At 37.1% G+C, this 19914-nt stretch overlaps 2 protein-coding genes across 2 annotated transcripts; one reads left to right on the top strand and one right to left on the bottom strand.

Moving 5' to 3' along the window:
* Positions 1-1714: 1714 nt before the first annotated feature.
* LOC110466063 (CDK-activating kinase assembly factor MAT1-like) lies at positions 1715-14363 on the bottom strand. The gene is made up of 8 exons (XM_021522337.1): positions 14218-14363; positions 12084-12236; positions 10454-10527; positions 9758-9861; positions 9386-9529; positions 8573-8701; positions 3070-3194; positions 1715-2703 (listed from the first exon to the last, which is right to left on the bottom strand). The coding sequence occupies exons 1-8, from the start codon at positions 14304-14306 to the stop codon at positions 2532-2534; spliced, it is 990 nt and encodes a 329-aa protein (XP_021378012.1). The 5' UTR covers positions 14307-14363; the 3' UTR covers positions 1715-2531.
* Positions 14364-14615: 252 nt separating this feature from the next.
* On the top strand, positions 14616-19605 carry LOC110466074 (tRNA (guanine(37)-N1)-methyltransferase-like). Its single transcript, XM_021522353.1, has 4 exons — positions 14616-15454; positions 16757-16945; positions 17604-18224; positions 19185-19605. Exons 1-4 carry the CDS (start codon positions 14698-14700, stop codon positions 19229-19231), a joined length of 1614 nt encoding a protein of 537 aa, XP_021378028.1. The 5' UTR covers positions 14616-14697; the 3' UTR covers positions 19232-19605.
* The last annotated feature ends 309 nt before the right edge of the window (positions 19606-19914 follow it).

Raw genomic sequence — 19914 nt, 5'->3', positions numbered from 1 at the left:
ATTGAAGCTTTATAATTACTTATATTTTAATCCGTTATGTATTCAATTTCTACTACATTGATAACATCTTATATTACAACCTTTTCCCCCTGACTTGCTGATTTTAGTGTACTACTAGTATTTTCCTTTAGAAAGGATGTGAACATTACAGGAAATGTGTGCAAAGCATGTGCTAATGTAATATATGAAGATTATCACTATAATATAGAAATATTTTAACAAAAAGGATAAAAAAAGAGAACTTAATTATAGAGGTCCAGTGAACGATGTCTCAATCTTTCATATAAATGTAGCTCACATGGACGTAAACAAAATATTCTAGAGTGTCAATAGTTACCGGATAAAATTTCGAATGTACTGGGAAATCTGCCTTATCCCAATAACATGTTAAAACCAACGTACGATTGTTATTCCATTTTTAATAAAAACTACCAAATAAGATTGATGAAATCCAATATTCTGTCTAAATTCATATTTTATGTACCACAGGTGTCGCATTAGAAAGGTTTCACAGTATTTGTAAACCAGGGAAAGGTTGTACTTGTACTTTGTTCATATGGTTGTACTTGTATTTTGTTCAATATACAATTATACACAATTTATAATTTTGCTTTCATGATTACATTTTGTATAACGGTTAAATACATGTAATGTACAAATGTGTCCCCAACATACAAAAGTATCCATATTTACTTCCAGAAAAGGGAAATTATTCATCTTCTTGTAAAAAAACAAATTAGTTCCTCAAAGTTTTGATTATTTTACATCCGTATTGATAAAAATTTGTATCTGATGTTTTCTTGTCAACTTTTGTTCAGTACCAACATTTAAAACTAGGGTGTGCATTTTTAAGGTTGTTGTACTAGTATGTTTAATTTTTTTTCTCTGTTTTCATTGTTTTGTATGTTGTTAAAAAGTTTTGCTAGAACTTCTATTGTTTTACATGCCCAATACTCACTACTGGGTTAACCTTTCAAATTTTATCAATGTCTAGCGATACATCTTGTAATGTATTTGAATCCTTCTGTGTCAGATATACACATTCCTATTATATATTTTGTTTCTGTTAAGTAAATATAGATCTTACAAAGTATCAGTTGTTGTGTTATTTTTAGCTCAACAGGCATGAAGTATCTGCTTGTTATACTTGATGATGGTTGGCTAACAAAGAAGAAGAAGGCGATATTTGGGAAGGAGCATGCTGATTTGTTAAAAGCTTTCAATACGTTCTTGTGAATAGCCAAGAAAAAACTGATTTAATGTATATGTAATAATTAAGACAAATTCTGAATTTTCTTTGTTTTTACTTTGAGGTAAAACAGCACAATATTTACAGGCATATAATCAATCGAGGACAATTCACATCCACCCTCGTACACCTCCACCCTCCTCGTACATCCACTCTCATACACATCCAACCTCACACCCTCATACACATCCACCCTCATACACATCCATCCTCGCACACATCCACCCTCGTACACATCCAACCTCGTACACGCACACCCTCATACACATCCACCCTTGTAATCCACCCTCGTACACACACCCTCATACACATCCACCCTCCTCGTAAACACACACCCTCGTACACATCCACCCTCCTCGTACACACACACCCTTGTAAACACACACCCTCGTACACACACCCTTGTAAACACACACCCTCGTACACACACACCCTCGTACACACACCCTCATACACATCCACCCTCCTCGTAAACACACACCCTCGTACACATCCACCCTCCTCGTACACACACACCCTTGTAAACACACACCCTCGTACACACACACCCTTGTAAACACTCTATCATACTTCAATCTTTGTTCTTAGTTCCTAGTAGCACCACCAACAACCTTCATGGTTAAATACCAGATCACAGTAAACATGCTTACTGTGTATGAATAATTGAAAGAATGAGGTTTCGGAGGTCGACACCTATATGCTCAACCCAATATGATTTTATTTAGCTGAAGTCTGTGCTAAGGGAGATAAAGAGAATAAGGTAAGTCAGTGGCTATATGACATTTCATTTTACACAGTCAACTTCAAAATATCCAACTGAAATTGAAGCATTTTACACTTATAGCATATGGCCCATTACAGTAGTAGAACAACAATTATCAGTAACATGCACATATGTGTACAATTATATCTTCAATAGAATACTTGAGGAGATTATTATTATCCTAAAAGCCTTTAATTGAGATCTACTTCTGTTTTTGAATCTTTATTGAGGGCATATTGATTCACTGAGTACCGTGTAATATACATCATATACACTTGAATTGTGATTCTACATTGCGATGTTTTGGCTGATTAGTGTCGTAAAAAAACTGGGATATTTTTCAAGAACGAATTCACATAGGAACTATTTTTTCAACAAAACACCACTAGAAATAAACTATTACTTTGTAACAAGCACAAACTATTGCATTAATACATACACTGTCTGCACACGACCCACATTGCATATACATTCACATACAAACTCATCCACACACTTACAAATATGCTGTGACATGTTTCAAGTGTTAGCAGAACTACCCTGCTGTGGGTCCTTATGGAATGTTTGTGATTCACATGGAAAGAAAAACAGTCCACACATGGCATCCATCAATGCTCGCTGACATGCCATTCTGCTCTCGTAGCCACCTCCTTTCTCCTGGTTTGATGTTTCTCTCACATTTCTCAAGAACCTAGAAAAGGCCAAAGAAAAATGTGATTGTACTACTTAAAATTCGCGATAATTTACAACTTAAAGAACTAGCCAGACCATTTATGGACAAATTTAAGGGGCTTACAAGTCCTGATAACCTGCATGATTAAAAGTGCATGAATTGTGATTATCTTTAAATGTGTTCTAAACATGGTTACCAGTACATTGTATTAGGCCCAAAGTGTGACTGATATCCATTAGGGCAGTTATTGTTTACGATACAATGGCCAATAAAGTAAGTATTTGTAACCTTTTTATTAAAGATACCCACATAATGCTTATTTTACTCCATGGATATTTGTAACACATTCAATTTCAAAAGATGACTGTTTAAATGTTGAGTTACCCTTCCTGCATGATGCGCTCCTCTGAGGGCGGATCAGGTCCACACATCATAAGTTCTATGGGACTGTAGCTGTAAACCTCCACTTTCTGTTCGGGTGCAGGCTCAAATTCTGATGTCGACATGCCCTGTAATACATTAGACAACCATTAAGTGGAGAAAATAGTGAAAATAAATCATTTGATCCAACAAATGTCAACCACTGCACTGAACAGGAGTCAACCTGAAGAGTGAATGAAAGTCCATCATCTGAGTGGACAAACATCAACCACAACAGTGGACTAATATCAACTACTAGAGTGGACTAATATCAACTACTAGAGTGGACATGTATCAACCACTGGAGTGGACAAGTATCAACCACTAGAGTGGACAAATATCATACACTGGATTGGACAAATATTACCCACTAGAGTGGAAAAGTATCAACACTAGAGTGGACAAATGTCACCACTATAGTGGACAAATACCAGCAACTAGAGTGGAAAAGTATCAACACTAGAATGGACAAATATCGTCCACTGGAGTGGACAAATACCAGCCACTAGAGTGGACAAATATCAACCACTAGAGTGGAAAAGTATCAATACTAGAATGGACAAATATCGTCCACTGGAGTGGACAAATACCAGCCACTAGAGTGGACAAGTATCAACTTTGAGTGGGAAAATGTCAACACTAGAATGGACCAATAGAATCCACTGGAGTGGACAAATATAAACCACGAGAGTGGACAAATACCAGCCACTAGAGTGGACAAGTATCAACACCAGAATGGACAAATATCATGCACAGGAGTGGACAAATATCACCACTAGAGTGGACAAATACCAGCTACTAGAGTGGACAAACACCAGCCACTAGAGTGGACAAGTATTAACCACTAAAGTGGAAAAGTATCAACACTAGAATGGACAAATATCATCCACTGGAGTGGACAAATACCAGCCACTAGAGTGGACAAATATCAACCACTAGAGTGGAAAAGTATCAACACTAGAATGGACAAATATCGTCCACTGGAGTGGACAAATACCAGCCACTAGAGTGGACAAATATCAACCACTAGAGTGGAAAAGTATCAACACTAGAATGGACAAACATCGTCCACTGGAGTGGACAAATACCAGCCACTAGAGTGGACAAATACCAGCCACTAGAGTGGACAAATACCGGCCACTGGAGTGGACAAGTATCAACTTTGAGTGGGAAAATGTCAACACTAGAATGGACCAATAGAATCCACTGGAGTGGACGAATATAAACCACTAGAGTGGACAAATACCAGCCACTAGAGTGGACAAGTATCAACACCAGAATGGACAAATATCATCCACAGGAGTGGACAAATATCACCACTAGAGTGGACAAATACCAGCTACTAGAGTGGACAAACCCCAGCCACTAGAGTGGACAAGTATTAACCACTAGAGTGGAAAAGTATCAACACTAGAATGGACAAATATCATCCACTGGAGTGGACAAATACCAGCCACTAGAGTGGACAAATATCATCCACTAGAGTGGACAAATATCAACCACTAGAGTGGAAAAGTATCAACACTAGAATGGACAAACATCGTCCACTGGAGTGGACAAATACCAGCCACTAGAGTGGACAAATATCAACCACTAGAGTGGAAAAGTATCAACACTAGAATGGACAAATATCGTCCACTGGAGTGGACAAATACCAGCCACTAGAGTGGACAAATACCAGCCACTAGAGTGGACAAATACCGGCCACTGGAGTGGACAAGTATCAACTTTGAGTGGGAAAATGTCAACACTAGAATGGACCAATAGAATCCACTGGAGTGGACGAATATAAACCACTAGAGTGGACAAATACCAGCCACTAGAGTGGACAAGTATCAACACCAGAATGGACAAATATCATCCACAGGAGTGGACAAATATCACCACTAGAGTGGACAAATACCAGCTACTAGAGTGGACAAACACCAGCCACTAGAGTGGACAAGTATTAACCACTAGAGTGGAAAAGTATCAACACTAGAATGGACAAATATCATCCACTGGAGTGGACAAATACCAGCCACTAGAGTGGACAAATATCATCCACTAGAGTGGACAAATATCAACCACTAGAGTGGAAAAGTATCAACACTAGAATGGACAAACATCGTCCACTGGAGTGGACAAATACCAGCCACTAGAGTGGACAAATACCAGCCACTAGAGTGGACAAATACCGGCCACTGGAGTTGACAAGTATCAACTTTGAGTGGGAAAATGTCAACACTAGAATGGACCAATAGAATCCACTGGAGTGGACGAATATAAACCACAAGAGTGGACAAATACCAGCCACTAGAGTGGACAAGTATCAACACCAGAATGGACAAATATCATCCACAGGAGTGGACAAATATCACCACTAGAGTGGACAAATACCAGCTACTAGAGTGGACAAACACCAGCCACTAGAGTGGACAAGTATTAACCACTAAAGTGGAAAAGTATCAACACTAGAATGGACAAATATCATCCACTGGAGTGGACAAATACCAGCCACTAGAATGGACAAATATTAACCACAGGAGTGGACAAATGTCACCACTAGAGTGGACAAATACCAGCCACTAGAGTGGACAAACCCCAGCCACTAGAATGGACATGTATTAACCACTAGAGTGGAAAAGTATCAACACTAGAATGGACAAATATCATCCACTGGAGTGGACAAATATTACCCACTAGAGTGGAAAAGTATCAACACTAGAGTGGACAAATGTCACCACTATAGTGGACAAATACCAGCAACTAGAGTGGACAAACCCCAGCCACTAGAATGGACAAGTATTAACCACTAGAGTGGAAAAGTATCAACACTAGAATGGACAAATATCATCCACTGGAGTGGACAAATATTACCCACTAGAGTGGAAAAGTATCAACACTAGAGTGGACAAATGTCACCACTATAGTGGACAAATACCAGCAACTAGAGTGGACAAACACCAGCCACTAGAATGGACAAGTATTAACCACTAGAGTGGAAAAGTATCAACACTAGAATGGACAAATATCATCCACTGGAGTGGACAAATATTACCCACTAGAGTGGAAAAGTATCAACACTAGAGTGGACAAATGTCACCACTATAGTGGACAAATACCAGCAACTAGAGTGGACAAACACCAGCCACTAGAATGGACAAGTATTAACCACTAGAGTGGAAAAGTATCAACACTAGAATGGACAAATATCATCCACTGGAGTGGACAAATATTACCCACTAGAGTGGAAAAGTATCAACACTAGAGTGGACAAATGTCACCACTATAGTGGACAAATACCAGCAACTAGAGTGGACAAATGTCAACACTAGAGTTGCCAAATATCAACCACTAGAGTGGAAAAGTATCAACACTAGGATGGACAAATATCACCCACTGGAGTGGACAAATATCAACCACAAGAGTGGACAAGTATCAACTTTGAGTGGGAAAATGTCAACACTAGAATGGACCAATAGAATCCACTGTAGTGGATGCATATAAACCACTAGAGTGGACAAGTATCAACACTAGAATGGACAAATATCATCCACTGGAGTGGACAAATACCAGCCACTAGAATGGACAAATATTAACCACAGGAGTGGACAAATGTCACCACTAGAGTGGACAAATACCAGCCACTAGAGTGGACAAACACCAGCCACTAGAGTGGACAAACACCAGCCACTAGAGTGGACAAATATCAACACTAGAATGGACAAATATCATCCATTGGAGTGGACAAATCCCAGCCACTAGAATGGACAAATATTAACCACAGGAGTGGACAAATGTAACCACTAGAGTGGACAAATACCAGCTACTAGAGTGGACAAATATCACCCACTGGAGTGGACAAATATCAACCACAAGAGTGGTCAAGTATCAACTTTGAGTGGGAAAATGTCAACACTAGAATGGACCAATAGAATCCACTGGAGTGGATGCATATAAACCACAAGAGTGGACAAGTATCAACACTAGAATGGACAAATATCATCCATTGGGGTGGACAAATCCCAGCCACTAGAATGGACAAATATGAACCACAGGAGTGGACAAATGTAACCACTAGAGTGGACAAATACCAGCCACTAGAGGGGACAAACACCAGCCACTAGAGTGGACAAACACCAGCCACTAGAATGGACAAATATCATCCATTGGAGTGGACAAATACCAGCCACTAGAATGGACAAATATTAACCACAGGAGTGGACAAATGTCACCACTAGAGTGGACAAACACCAGCCACTAGAGTGGACAATTACCAGCCACTAGAGTGGACAAGTATTAACCACTAGAGTGGACAAATGTCAACACTAGAGTGGACAAATGCCAACCACTGGAGTGGACAAATATCAATCACTAAATTGGACAAATATTAGCACTAGAGTGGACAAGTATCAACCACAAGAGTGGACAAATATCAACTTTGAGTGGGAAAATTTCAACACTAGAATAGACCAATAGCATCCACTGGAATGGACAAATATCAATCACTGGAGTGGACAAATATCAACACTAGAGTGGACAAATATCAACTTAGAGTGGACAAATGCCAACCACTGGAGTGGACAAATATCAACACTAGCTTGGACAAATATCAACTTTGAGTGGAAAAAAATCAACACTATAATGGACCAATATCATCCACTTGAGTGGACCAATATCATCCACTGGAGTGGACAAATATCAGCCACTAGAGTGGACAAATATCAACTACAAGAGAGAACAAATACCAGTGGAAAAGTATCCACACTGGAATGGACAAATATCCACACTGGAATGGACAAATGTCAACACTAGAGTGGACAAATATCAACTTAGAGTGGAAAAGTATTCACACTGGAATTGACAAATATCAACCACTAGATCTGGAGTGGACAAAAAACAACCACTAGAATGGGCAAATATCAACCACTAGATCTAGAGTGGACAAAAATCAACCACTAGAATGGACAAATATCAACACTAGAATATTAACCACTTAAGTGGACAAATATCAACTACCAGATTGAATAAATTTAAACTTAGAGTTATATAGCACATATCACGGTTGTTTATCTACATTGCTGTTAGCAGAATATTAAAACTTTCCCTTTTATGTTTACTCTATACATTTTATTGCGCTGATTACTCTGGACCAATTTTTTTTATATTCTTTACTAAATCATGGCAATGTTGATTATGGTTCTCACATTGATAAATCTGAAGGTGTTTCAAATTTGCAGATTGTGTTCAGACTGTAAATAAAGCGTACATAATACCCTAGCATAATTTACCTTTTATGGACTAGACTGATGGAACTAAAAAAAATAAGCGTTTAATCGTACCACATTTATGAGAGAGAAAAAAAATGAAATAATCATTTACTTGAAGGATGATGTTAAGATATAAATTGCTATTTTACTTTATCAAAAATAGTGCCATTATCAAAAATAGCATGTCAGATGTCCTGACAAGAGAAAATATGTACCAATCGAATGCCTGTTGAAAACTTGGTTGCAGCTTGAATAGGAATGCTTGTGGCAGTCTCCTCCTCCTGATGTTCTATATCGGCCTTGTGTGTGGCCATGATGTGTGAGGCAGGTAGGTCAGAAAATTCCTGGAAAGTGAGAGAAGGTTGATCTATACCGTCAAAGTTATATATAACCTGTTTATGAATTTTTCCCTGGAGTAATTTCAATACTAACTAATAAAGTATTCATTTATGAATACACGACTTAAAATTAAGACAAAATATTTATACCACTTTAATTGTGCTTTCACAGTGGCACCATAATATCTGACCAGAATTCCATACATAAAACCAGAAATTTGAAATCTTTAAAAAAGATCAATTAACAAATAAATAGCTGCAAGTGAAAGGGATTGACAACAACAAAATCCGGATTTAATGGAATAATCAGAGTCTCATTTTAAATGTTACAGTTTAAGCATGTTCTAAGGCATACATGTATGTATTTAAAACAAAATCAACAAGTTCTAATACACAGATATTTCCTTCAAATGAACAAAGGTTTAATTTCATTTCTGTTGTTCAGATTGACTCTCTTGATGTTTCAAGGATTCCCAGTCGAACTCTTACTTATATGGCGTCATGTGATAATTTTGAAAGGAGGCAACTTAAAATGAATAGAATTTCATGAAATGTATTTGGGAACTTATCCTCTTTGTCAAAAATTGTCAAAAATAAAACCTAAATTTTTGGGGCTAAAGTAATTGATTTCTCGATACAAGTTAGTAGTGTTTTTAGGAACGCTCTGACTTAGAATTTAAAATAATTCACCAGCTCATCTAAAAGAGCTTCTGTGTTTTTCTTCTTTAGATTCTTTTTGTCCATTTTGGCCTCTTCTTCATACAGATGTTTTCTGACTTCACTTGTTTGTTTTTCTTGTTCTATCAGCAACTCTAAGTATTCTTCTTCACGACCCTACACAAAAGTCAACACAAAAATATGAATTAATAATAAGCATCTCTAGGTATTCTTTTTCAAGACCCTACACGAAAAGTCCGTGCAAAAACATGAATTAATAACGAGCATTTTTAAGTATTCTTTATTATTACTAAACACAAATTCAGAAATACCAAACACATCATATCAAAACCTTTGTTTACCTATATTTATATAAGATGTTTGAATTGTCCTACATAAACATACCAATTTGGATTTGTTTTTCATAATCTGGTCTTTATTGTCCCTACGGTACTCGTCTATCATCTTCTTGGTATTTTCCACATCATCGTTATTTGTGAGATTAAACACTGAAATTAAATTGATCAATTATGGTTTTTTGTTGAGGTGAATATGTGGTTATATGGGTTATGTGGACCTGAGAAAATTATATGGACTGAGATGATGTTTAAATTATTAAACCAGATGGAATGTGTGAAAAATGTCAAGAGGAAAGCACTGCATTTGGCAGAAAGCATTGTGATGTTACAATTGAAGTGACGTCATAGAGTGAATATTGACCTGCTGTTTCTAAAAATAGTAACACCAAGTCAATATCAAAAATCACCGACGTCCATGTGATCATGATCCAACCAATGAGGATGTAGATTAATGTGTGACATCTCATATTAGACTCTAGCTAGCATATCTGCAAATATTAGTCAAGTTTAACAGCTCACTAGAAATACGACACCATTATAGATGTAAATAAATCAAGAAGTTCCCCATAAATATGATGGTTATTAACCATGTTCAAATAAAAAGCCATGATTAGGAACAATCAGAGTAGATACATTGTTTTTGTATAAGGGAGAGAAAAACTGAAGAAACATCATGTGTACCTAGCTAAAAAAAATAAACATCAGTAGCATTCCTATGAAGATAACTTAGTCCACTACATACCAATTGTTTCTACCATCTCTAGGTAGTCGTTGAAGCCATTGAGTGTATCAAAGTCCTCTTCTTTCTTGTTAAAGCTGTTCAAAGACATTGATCATCAGTGAAATTCCAAAATCTTTCAAAAACAGTAAAATCTCAGTATAATGAATGTCCCCTGTTTATTTTGCAATCTCGCTTATATTACTGCCTACCTATCTCATGGTTCTCTTTCCTGTTTTCTTAACCATTCCTTTATTTGTGATTTACGAATTTTACTTCGTACAAAAACAAGGTATGTATGAACGTGTTACAATACTTTCAAAGGTTACTGTCTTGAAAGGTTCAACAAACTTATACACATGTTGTGAATAAAGTAAAACTTGTTCAAAACATGTTTCCAAACTGATACAATTTATTGAATGTTGTTTCTATACATCTCCCTATAAATGTTCTGGATTCTTTTTAATGCCAAAGTTTTACTGAAACAATTAATATTATTTTAATAGAGATATGTTTTTATGAGCAAAAACATATGTCTCTCCCCTTTAACGGTTTAAAAGTTACGGCCCAGACAAGATATTCCTGAAAACATTGCACTTAGATGACCTTTGACCTTGAGATCAAGGTCACAGTGAACAATAAAATCTGTATAGGAGCAAGTTCTAATCGTAATGGGGACCATTACAGAAGTCCTCAAAACTGACCCTATAGTCGCAAATGATGCTTTGATAGAGTTGAGATTAAAACAAACCAATGCCATCAAAATTAGTCACAGTGAGGACCATTGGCATCACCTTGGCGTACACCTTTAAATGTTTGAAACGATCAAGTCTTTTTTTTACCTTTGACCTTGAGGTAAAGGCCACAATGACCTTATGACAGTGCATGCGCTGCACATCGTCTATGGGTGATGCAGGTATACTGCAAGTTTCATCAAGATATCTTCAACAGCTGAAAAGCTACCACCCGGACAAGATCATATTAGAAGAACCAGAACCAGAAGAACCAGTACTAATACAATGTCTCCCTTCATTCGAAGGGGAGACATAATTACAGAAACAAAACCTCATATAAAATTGATACGATTGTCAGTAGGCAAGAGTTACTTCCCTATATCAAGTTGGATTGAAATATGACTTAATAGCAGAGAAGGTGACTGCTATTATAGGGCAATTTCATTCCCTGATTGTTCGGAGGAATATAATTATATATATACTTGTTCAATCATACATATATGAGATTAATAGAATCTTTCACCCCCTTGGGGTTGAGATAGGGGAATCTCAACTCGATGGCAAAGCTTTTTAATTTACCAAACATGAGGCTGGCTGAGTGTTTTGCAGCATAAGAATCCTTCCTTCCATCTCACATTAAGGAGGTGAATGATTCTTTTTCTCCTACCCTGTTGACCCTTTCATATACATAATGTTCATGTTACAAGTTCAATGCATTGTTGACGTGACATATCATACAATTTTTATGAATGGGGGGATCACCCCACCTCAACCCAGGTCCTAGAGTGAGACAAGGATATCTCTCAACAGGAAAAGTGTAGATATGCCTGTTTAGGGTAAGAGAACTTGTGATCAAATGAGGAAACTCACATACCTGATATTCTTCTGACAAAGCACTTTATAGAACATGTATTACTTACTCTTTGGATAATTTCTTTCTTATCTCCACTTCCTTCTCAATGTAGGAGTCCTCAAAAAGTTGCAGTCGGAAGTTGTTCCTGCGCAGAGCAGTACCACATTCTGGGCAGGCCCCAGATCCTTTGATGAACAACAAATCCACACAGCTCTCACATCTGTAATAAAATACCAGATCAAAACGATTCGTCAGAACACAATGCAATGTTATGATTAAAAAAAGCATTCTCTCATACACTGTATATTGTGCAAAATGCATGGTACAGGAAGGGAGGAAATGACATTTGAATGAAATGTCTGGTATTTGCCACAGCCTGGGGAACCACGTGACCAATTCAAAGGCTTCTTAAGAGTGTCAGACAGACTATAGTTAACCAGAGGTCTTGGTTCAGCCAGAGGCATATAAAGCTACATCTATGTAACAATAAGTCTCTGGTTCAACCTCTTGTGGAGGCAATGAATAATAAGCATCTCATCAGTTACACTGGTGCCCACATATAGGGACCCGAAAAATATCTGACACAATATCCAGCCTTACTCTTATAAGCATCGCTGTTACCCCTGGATATTAACCCAAACCCTTGAGACAGGTTCTTTTCTGAACGGTGAGTAATATTATCACCCTGGTAAAATACTAACTGCTTTCTGCTGAACATTTGCATGGCAAACTTTCTCTCCATCTTATTTGATAGATCATTAGACTAGTGAGCCAGAAGTCCCCAGTTAGATTCCTAAGCAGAGGCATTAAATAATGCTGATTATCTCTGTTACAATAACACTTATTAAATACATTTATATGTGTAAGGTGGTGACACATAACATATTCTCAACACAGACTTTAACAAAATATACGAAACAATTTTGTCATAACTGGTGAGGTTGAGCGCAATCCTTCATATGGAAAATAATCCTACATTTGGGTAACATGTGTACTAGTACTGTTTACAGTAAAACTTTTATTGAATTGATTGGGGGAATAAAGAGAAATAAAAACATAAAAATGATCATGTAAAAAAAAGGAACTAAAAAGGGTATCATTTTTCAACATTTACACAATAAATAATATAGTGAGGTAAATTTGTGTGTGAAAAATTATTTCTTCTGATCATGTCCAACTTTTTATTAAAATGACAATTCATATCACCGCCTTTATTCTCCGTTGACTAGTGTAAACATGAGGTGAGCCCAAATCAAGCCATGCTTGACATCACTAACAAGGGAGCGTGTCCAAGGGTTATCCCATATCACTGGAAAAGCTGAATTGCCAGTATTTCCCCCTCTTATTCCTTGGGTGTTACACCATGCCTCCTCCAAGAAGTCTCGATCATTCGAAGACTTACCCAGTGAGTGGGGAATCATGTGGTGCCTTTGTGTACCAGTGCACCTTCCCTAATCACTGGAAATTGGCCTTACCTACACTGGTAGCCAGGGTAATGATGTTGCCATCAAATATATATATGCCCAGGAGCAGGAGCAGGTAGAAGCAGAAGTTAAGTAGAGAAGTAGAAGGAGCTCACTTGCGTTACTGGCACTCATTTATCTACTGACCACATGCAGGTTTGGTGTTGCTACCTAGTGAGCGTGTCCAAGGCTTAATATGCCCCATTATAAACTGGAAAAGCTAGCTAATTCCAGTAAGGCAGCACTTCCCCTTATTATTCCTTAGCTGTTACACTGGTCCCTGGGAGCACCCAGTGCAATGCGAAAGGTGAACATGAAAGTATGTATGTTCTATTTATAATTAATACGGCTATTATTACTCGACCACAGCATAGGCATAATGGAGGTGATACAGTTTGTCATTTTTAGGTCTGATCTAATCATCATCTGTACAATTAAAGGAGTCTAACGTTTTATCAATATAAAAACAACAATCTGTATAAAAATATACTATAAGGGGTATTTTTTATACAGTGTTATAAGACTCATGTGGTACAAAATTGTACCCGATTTTATAATTTGTTGGATTTATGTTGAACGAATGACGCCCTCTTTTGTTACTATTAAAAAATATATCCTTGTATTTCACTTTACTCCCCACTTCAGCGATAAAATTGTTCCTGTAAACAGACCCTGAGGGGCTGTTCCCAAACTAATGCAACACAGCTTGATCAGTTAATGGAAACATTCATGTCTTACAGAGAATGGCCACATATGTTAACGAGTAGTTTGAGAGATGGGTTCCGATATTTGGTTGTTTTACATCTTGGACATCCAAGTTCATCCATCACCAGCCTAGGTAATGATACACAACTTCCCAACTTCCAGCTGCACCAGTCCAAGAACGATAACTCGTAATAAAGCTATGGGGGATGATTCATTATTATCGGATTTCAATTTAAGGCTGAATGAGACATGTACTATCAAAGACTATAATCTTTGGTTTAGCTGATAATATGTATAACTATTGAATTTTACATAATGAACAAAAGCATAAAATGACGCCAAATTATCTTCAGGAATCTCTCTGAAATTAATTACCCCCATAGAGGAAATGCTCTTTTGTCGTTGAGGTAAAATTAACCGCATTTCCGGTTACTTTTCACGTGTTACCAATACTTTACATCAGAAACCTTACGGGTCTTACCTTACACCACATTTGGCACTAGTAATGTCCTAATGATTCCATTGCATATATTCAGAACAACGATAAGAACAATCAGCTTTATACACAGAAAAGTATCAGCCGTACGTTACGTGTCAAATTATGTGGATTCAAACATACGACGTCAGATTTTAGATTGTTTACAATCGCAACGGATTTGCACATCAGCAAGATACATGGCTACCTCAGAAAAAGTTGAACCTACTTGTGCACAAAATGATCAGTCAAAAGAACCCATCAGATTTCAAACAGATGGTTCGGAAGCTTCCCAAACCTCACCTAATGGTCTCTCAGAAACAGATGTGCATCCAAAAGCATCGCCCCCAGTCTCTGTACTTGGAATGAAAGTCCTTGATAAAGAGAAATTCTTGAAGAAAGTCACAGTGCAAGCATTACCCGTAAGAAGAAAAAAAATGAAATTGCTTGCTAAATATTTTGGAGAGTGGACATTTAAAGAATGTCCTGTAACTGTGAAGGGAATGGGCACAGAAAAAGAAAAAGATTTCAAAATTGTAGTTTTTCATCCAGATAAAGTTACATGTGTGGAAGATCTTGGAGAGGATTTTAAAAATAAATTGATTGAAGCTGAAGTTGACTTGAGTGAATGGTTTGAAGATGATGTAGAATTGAACTATGACAGTTGGAAAGCTAAAGAAATTTTACTGGCAATAATTCCAAAAGAGTTGGGGAATGTGTCTGGCTATTCAATTGTTGGCCACATCATACACTTGAACCTGAGGGAAAACCTTCTTGAGTATAAAGAAATCATTGGTAAGTTGTTGATATAAACAACCTGAATCACATTAGACAGCACCCTTTCCCCAATGTCTTTCCAGCCTCCGAGAGGCACAGAATCCATGCTTGAGCATGAGAACGGTTTCATGAATACAGGCCCTCTTGGAGGCTGGAAAGACATTGGGAAAAGTGCGCTGTCTAATGTGATTCAGGTTGTTTTGTTCAGAGTCCCATTTGCAGTTTACGAGTTGTTTTGCCCTGAATCCAATTGTCCGAGGGATGTATCGCCCATATAAAAATATAAGTGTGTAATCTGTGTATAAGTAATAAATTTCAGTTCAGTAAATGTTTTTAATCATCTAAAACTTACTATCTTCATGTTTCATGAATGGTTGTGTTGTCTAAGTTATCTGAAGAATTTCGGGTGTATTATTAGTTCGGGCCATATATGCAGGTCTGGTCGACCATATCTAATACCAGAAAAGACAAATGCAAGACTAGAGAAATCCTCAAATGTGATTGTATTAGCCATACACAACTAAACAGGCTAAAAAGGGAAACTACCTATCACAAAGTTAAATGACCTGGTGCAAACAGGATTTAGGGCGAAACAACCGGGTAGTGTCTTTGTATGTGACCAGTTAAGCAAGAAATGGATAGAATAAAAGGACTTAAGTTACACTCTTGCTGGTACTCTCTGAAAAAGTTAACACATAGTCTGTACTTGGAAGTAATAAATTGGCACTTCCATGTATATAGACTACATTTATGTTCGCACCATGATACAATCTTGTATCTTGCATACTACCATGTATAATAATGGTCAGGACAGAATTAAAAAAAAAAAATCTGCATGGGCTAGTATTCTAAATACATAATGTAGCAGAACTGCATGGACTGGGTCGATCGTCAGCGACCAGGTATAGTAGCTCAATTGGTATAGCGTCCGTCTAGAGTTTGGAGGGTCCAGGGTTTGATCCCCGGTCTTGCCGTGCATTTTTCCTCTCCTGTTACAATAATTATAATATACATGTAGTTGTACTCCTCTGCTCAATTTGCTAGATTTATGTATGTGGAAGAGCCAATACAAGGCCATACAAATGCAACCTTTACACCTGGCAATTATTCCTCTAAGCAAATACATACAATACTGGTAATAATGAAATATTGATGCTTGTCATTATAGATCTGACTATTTCACTACATTTATGATAATAACATTTCCTGAACATGATCAACGAGAACCATGCTTTATTTCACATCATTTACATAAGTTGATGAAATGCTATTTTTATATTGGTAAAAATGTGTTGTCTTCATGTGTTCTTTTATCTACAGGTCAAGTGCTATTGGAAAAACACCACTATATCAGAACAGTTGTGAACAAACTCAGCACCATTGACAACACTTTCAGAAACTTCAAGATGGAGATTCTCGCAGGTGAAGATGACACCATTACAACAGTCAAAGAGAACGGAGTTACATTTAAATTTGACTTTGCAAAAGTCTACTGGAATACAAGACTAGGTAAACATTTCATGTCAATAATCATCATTTATTAGATGCAACTTGTTAAAAAAAAATGGCAGACGTTAAAACATCACTATGTTACATGTGAAATTAAGACTTAGGATCAAAGGGTATTGGGATTTGTGAAAATGGTACATATTTACACCTTTACAAATACGTTTGTATACGTACATGTATATAGACATAGTGTTATCAGTTCTTTTTGTATAGTTATTGGTGGCTGGGCAAAAGGAAACGTTATGACAAAATTCATAAAAGTAGCTTTATAATAATGTGGGTCCCCTTCTAATGGAAACTTTAAATTTATATTGCCTATGTACATATTTATGAAACTTACTACACTTAAGTACCGTCACACCTCAAAACATAATGTTAAATATCCATGACCTTTCAGAATCTTCATGGAATGTCAAGGTCAGAATACTTATTTTATTATCTAAAGAACTGTGAAATAGCATAATGTGGAGGTAAAGAACGATTACAGTGTATATATACTTTCTGTCTGAATTTCAGTTTTCAACCATCCTGCTTTGCCTAGGTCATTACAGTATATAGGATTTGTTGCTCTTGAAAGAGATCCAGCAACATCACAGTAAAAATTTGCCTTTTTTTTCCGGTTCATATTATATATAGAATTTAAATTTCTTAAAATCAGGTACTGAACATGCCAGGATTGCTAATCAACTCCAGAGGGGGGATTTGATGTTTGATGTGTTTGCTGGAGTTGGACCATTTGCAGTTTTAGCAGGAAGGAGGGGTGTTGATGTGTTCGCCAATGACTTAAATCCTCATTCTTACGAAAGCTTGCTGGAAAATGCTACCCTCAATAAGATAAATACAAAAGTGACCTGTAGCAATTTGGATGGAAGAGATTTCATCAGGTCTGTGATGAAACCTGAACTTCTCAGAAGATGGCAGTTAGATTATATGAACATTCACAAGACCTTTGTTGTTATGAATCTGCCGGGGTTAGCTGTGACGTTTCTCGATGAATTCATAGGTTTATTATCGGACAAAGCTTGTGACCAGGACGAATACCCAGACCATCTCTTGCCTTTTGTTCACTGCCATGTCTTTGGGAAAGCAGATGATACTAGGCAAGCTGCCAGGGAGCTTGCAGAGGAGAACCTAGGGGAGTCACTACCAGATGATGCCACCATAAAGTTTGTGAGGAATGTGGCCCCTAACAAGGACATGTATTGTGTGGCCTTCAATGTTCCAAGACACCTTCTATTTAGGAGTGACAAAAACACTACAACATCACAACAACATGCAAGTAAGTATCGATCCCATTCATATAAAAAAATATCATAGTTACGTAAATACTGTAGATATCTATGTGAAATGCATGGTTTGATGTTTCTTGTGTAAAACATGTATCACCACGGATCACCTATGACTTGATGGATCTGCTGTAAATCACTACAGTCAGTACTGTAACTTGTGTGAAAACAGTAAATAATTCTATCCTGCTGTATCTGTTGTCTATATCTAACCATTAATTAATTGTATCCCTACAATGAAGTTACTGGAAACACCAAAATCAGGTTATCTGTCCATCTGTCTTTATTTTTATCCACATTTTATCCACATTACATGACAGTCCTGTGCTGATTTTAATTAAACTTTGCAAACACATAATTAATCAAATATGCCTTTATATGTATGACTTTTCCCAGCTGAACAAACTCTTGTGCCAGGCATTCGGTTGACCTTTGACATTTTGCAATTTCAGAAGTCAAATGGAATTTTCCCTGAATGTATGGAGAGTCATAGACCTATCCTTTACAACCCAAGAGTCAAAACTAATTTTTGGGAGTCTAAATCATGCTCTTGATTGTCTCCTGAAAGCCCAGTTGTCTTAGGCCTACAACTGCTTAAGTATAAAATGAATTTTAAATGTAGTCCAGACTTCTCCTAAGGTACAACACTGATTTCAGTGCATTTTGCACACATCTACCTGTCACAAAACCTATGTTAACTACATGTTCCTGATTGTGTGTATATCCCCCAATCTTAGACTTTATCACTGCATCACTACAACTCTATTGCTTCATGTATTTCATTTATATAAACCTTTTGACTTATATCATATGATAAATATGCACATGCCTTTATCTAGACGGGTGTCAGTTATATAATTATCACACATTATCCAATTCTATTTTACAGACATGTTTTTAAGAGTTCATTTGTTCAGTTTAGAGTTAGCTCATTAAATGTTATTGTATTTCAGATGAAGAGCCCCCAGAAAAGAAGATGAAACCATGTGATGAACAATGATGTTATTCTCCTGTAGATCATGCTCTGATGCCTTCAATAATGTTCAAATTGGTATAAAATTTCAAAATACCTCAGATCAGAAAATGAAGCACTTGAATATAAATAATCTCTCTTAACTGCAGAGTTGAAGGTATAATAAACCTTATATTATATTGGAGGCACGGTAGTCTAGTGGTAGGACAACGGACTTGTGAACGAAGGGTTGCAAGTTTGAGTCACGGCACGGCACTGTGTTGTATCTTTGAGCAAGATACTTTACTCCACTTGTTCCAGTCTACTGATCAGCTGTGAATGAGTACCAGGTTGGGCAGTGCTAGAATTGTTGAATGCTAGCTGTGAGTGCCAAAATGGCAGCACCGACTGTATGCTCCCCAGGGAGTTGAGAAAGATATTGGCTGGTTGCAAAGGCCCTATAACCACGAATAATATTTTGTGAACCGCTTTGAGATGACCTACGAACTATGACCTACGAACTAGGTTGTGATAAAGCAGTATATAAGATCCTAGAATTATTTTAAACTTTTTTCAGTAAATATACGGAAACAACAGAGAACACCGAAATGTGAACAGAACTGTTATTTGAACCTAAAAAGATAAAATTAGGTCAAAGTCTGAACGAGGAAACAATTTACATGGAGACCTTTGGAAAAATAGAGTACATGAGAACTTTCAGTTGACCCTTG

Source organism: Mizuhopecten yessoensis, unplaced genomic scaffold, assembly GCF_002113885.1.
Source record: "Mizuhopecten yessoensis strain PY_sf001 unplaced genomic scaffold, ASM211388v2 scaffold11115, whole genome shotgun sequence".
NCBI lineage: Eukaryota > Metazoa > Mollusca > Bivalvia > Pectinida > Pectinidae > Mizuhopecten > Mizuhopecten yessoensis.
Note: the sequence above shows the minus strand (reverse complement) of the source record. Positions and strands in the feature narration are given on the sequence as shown.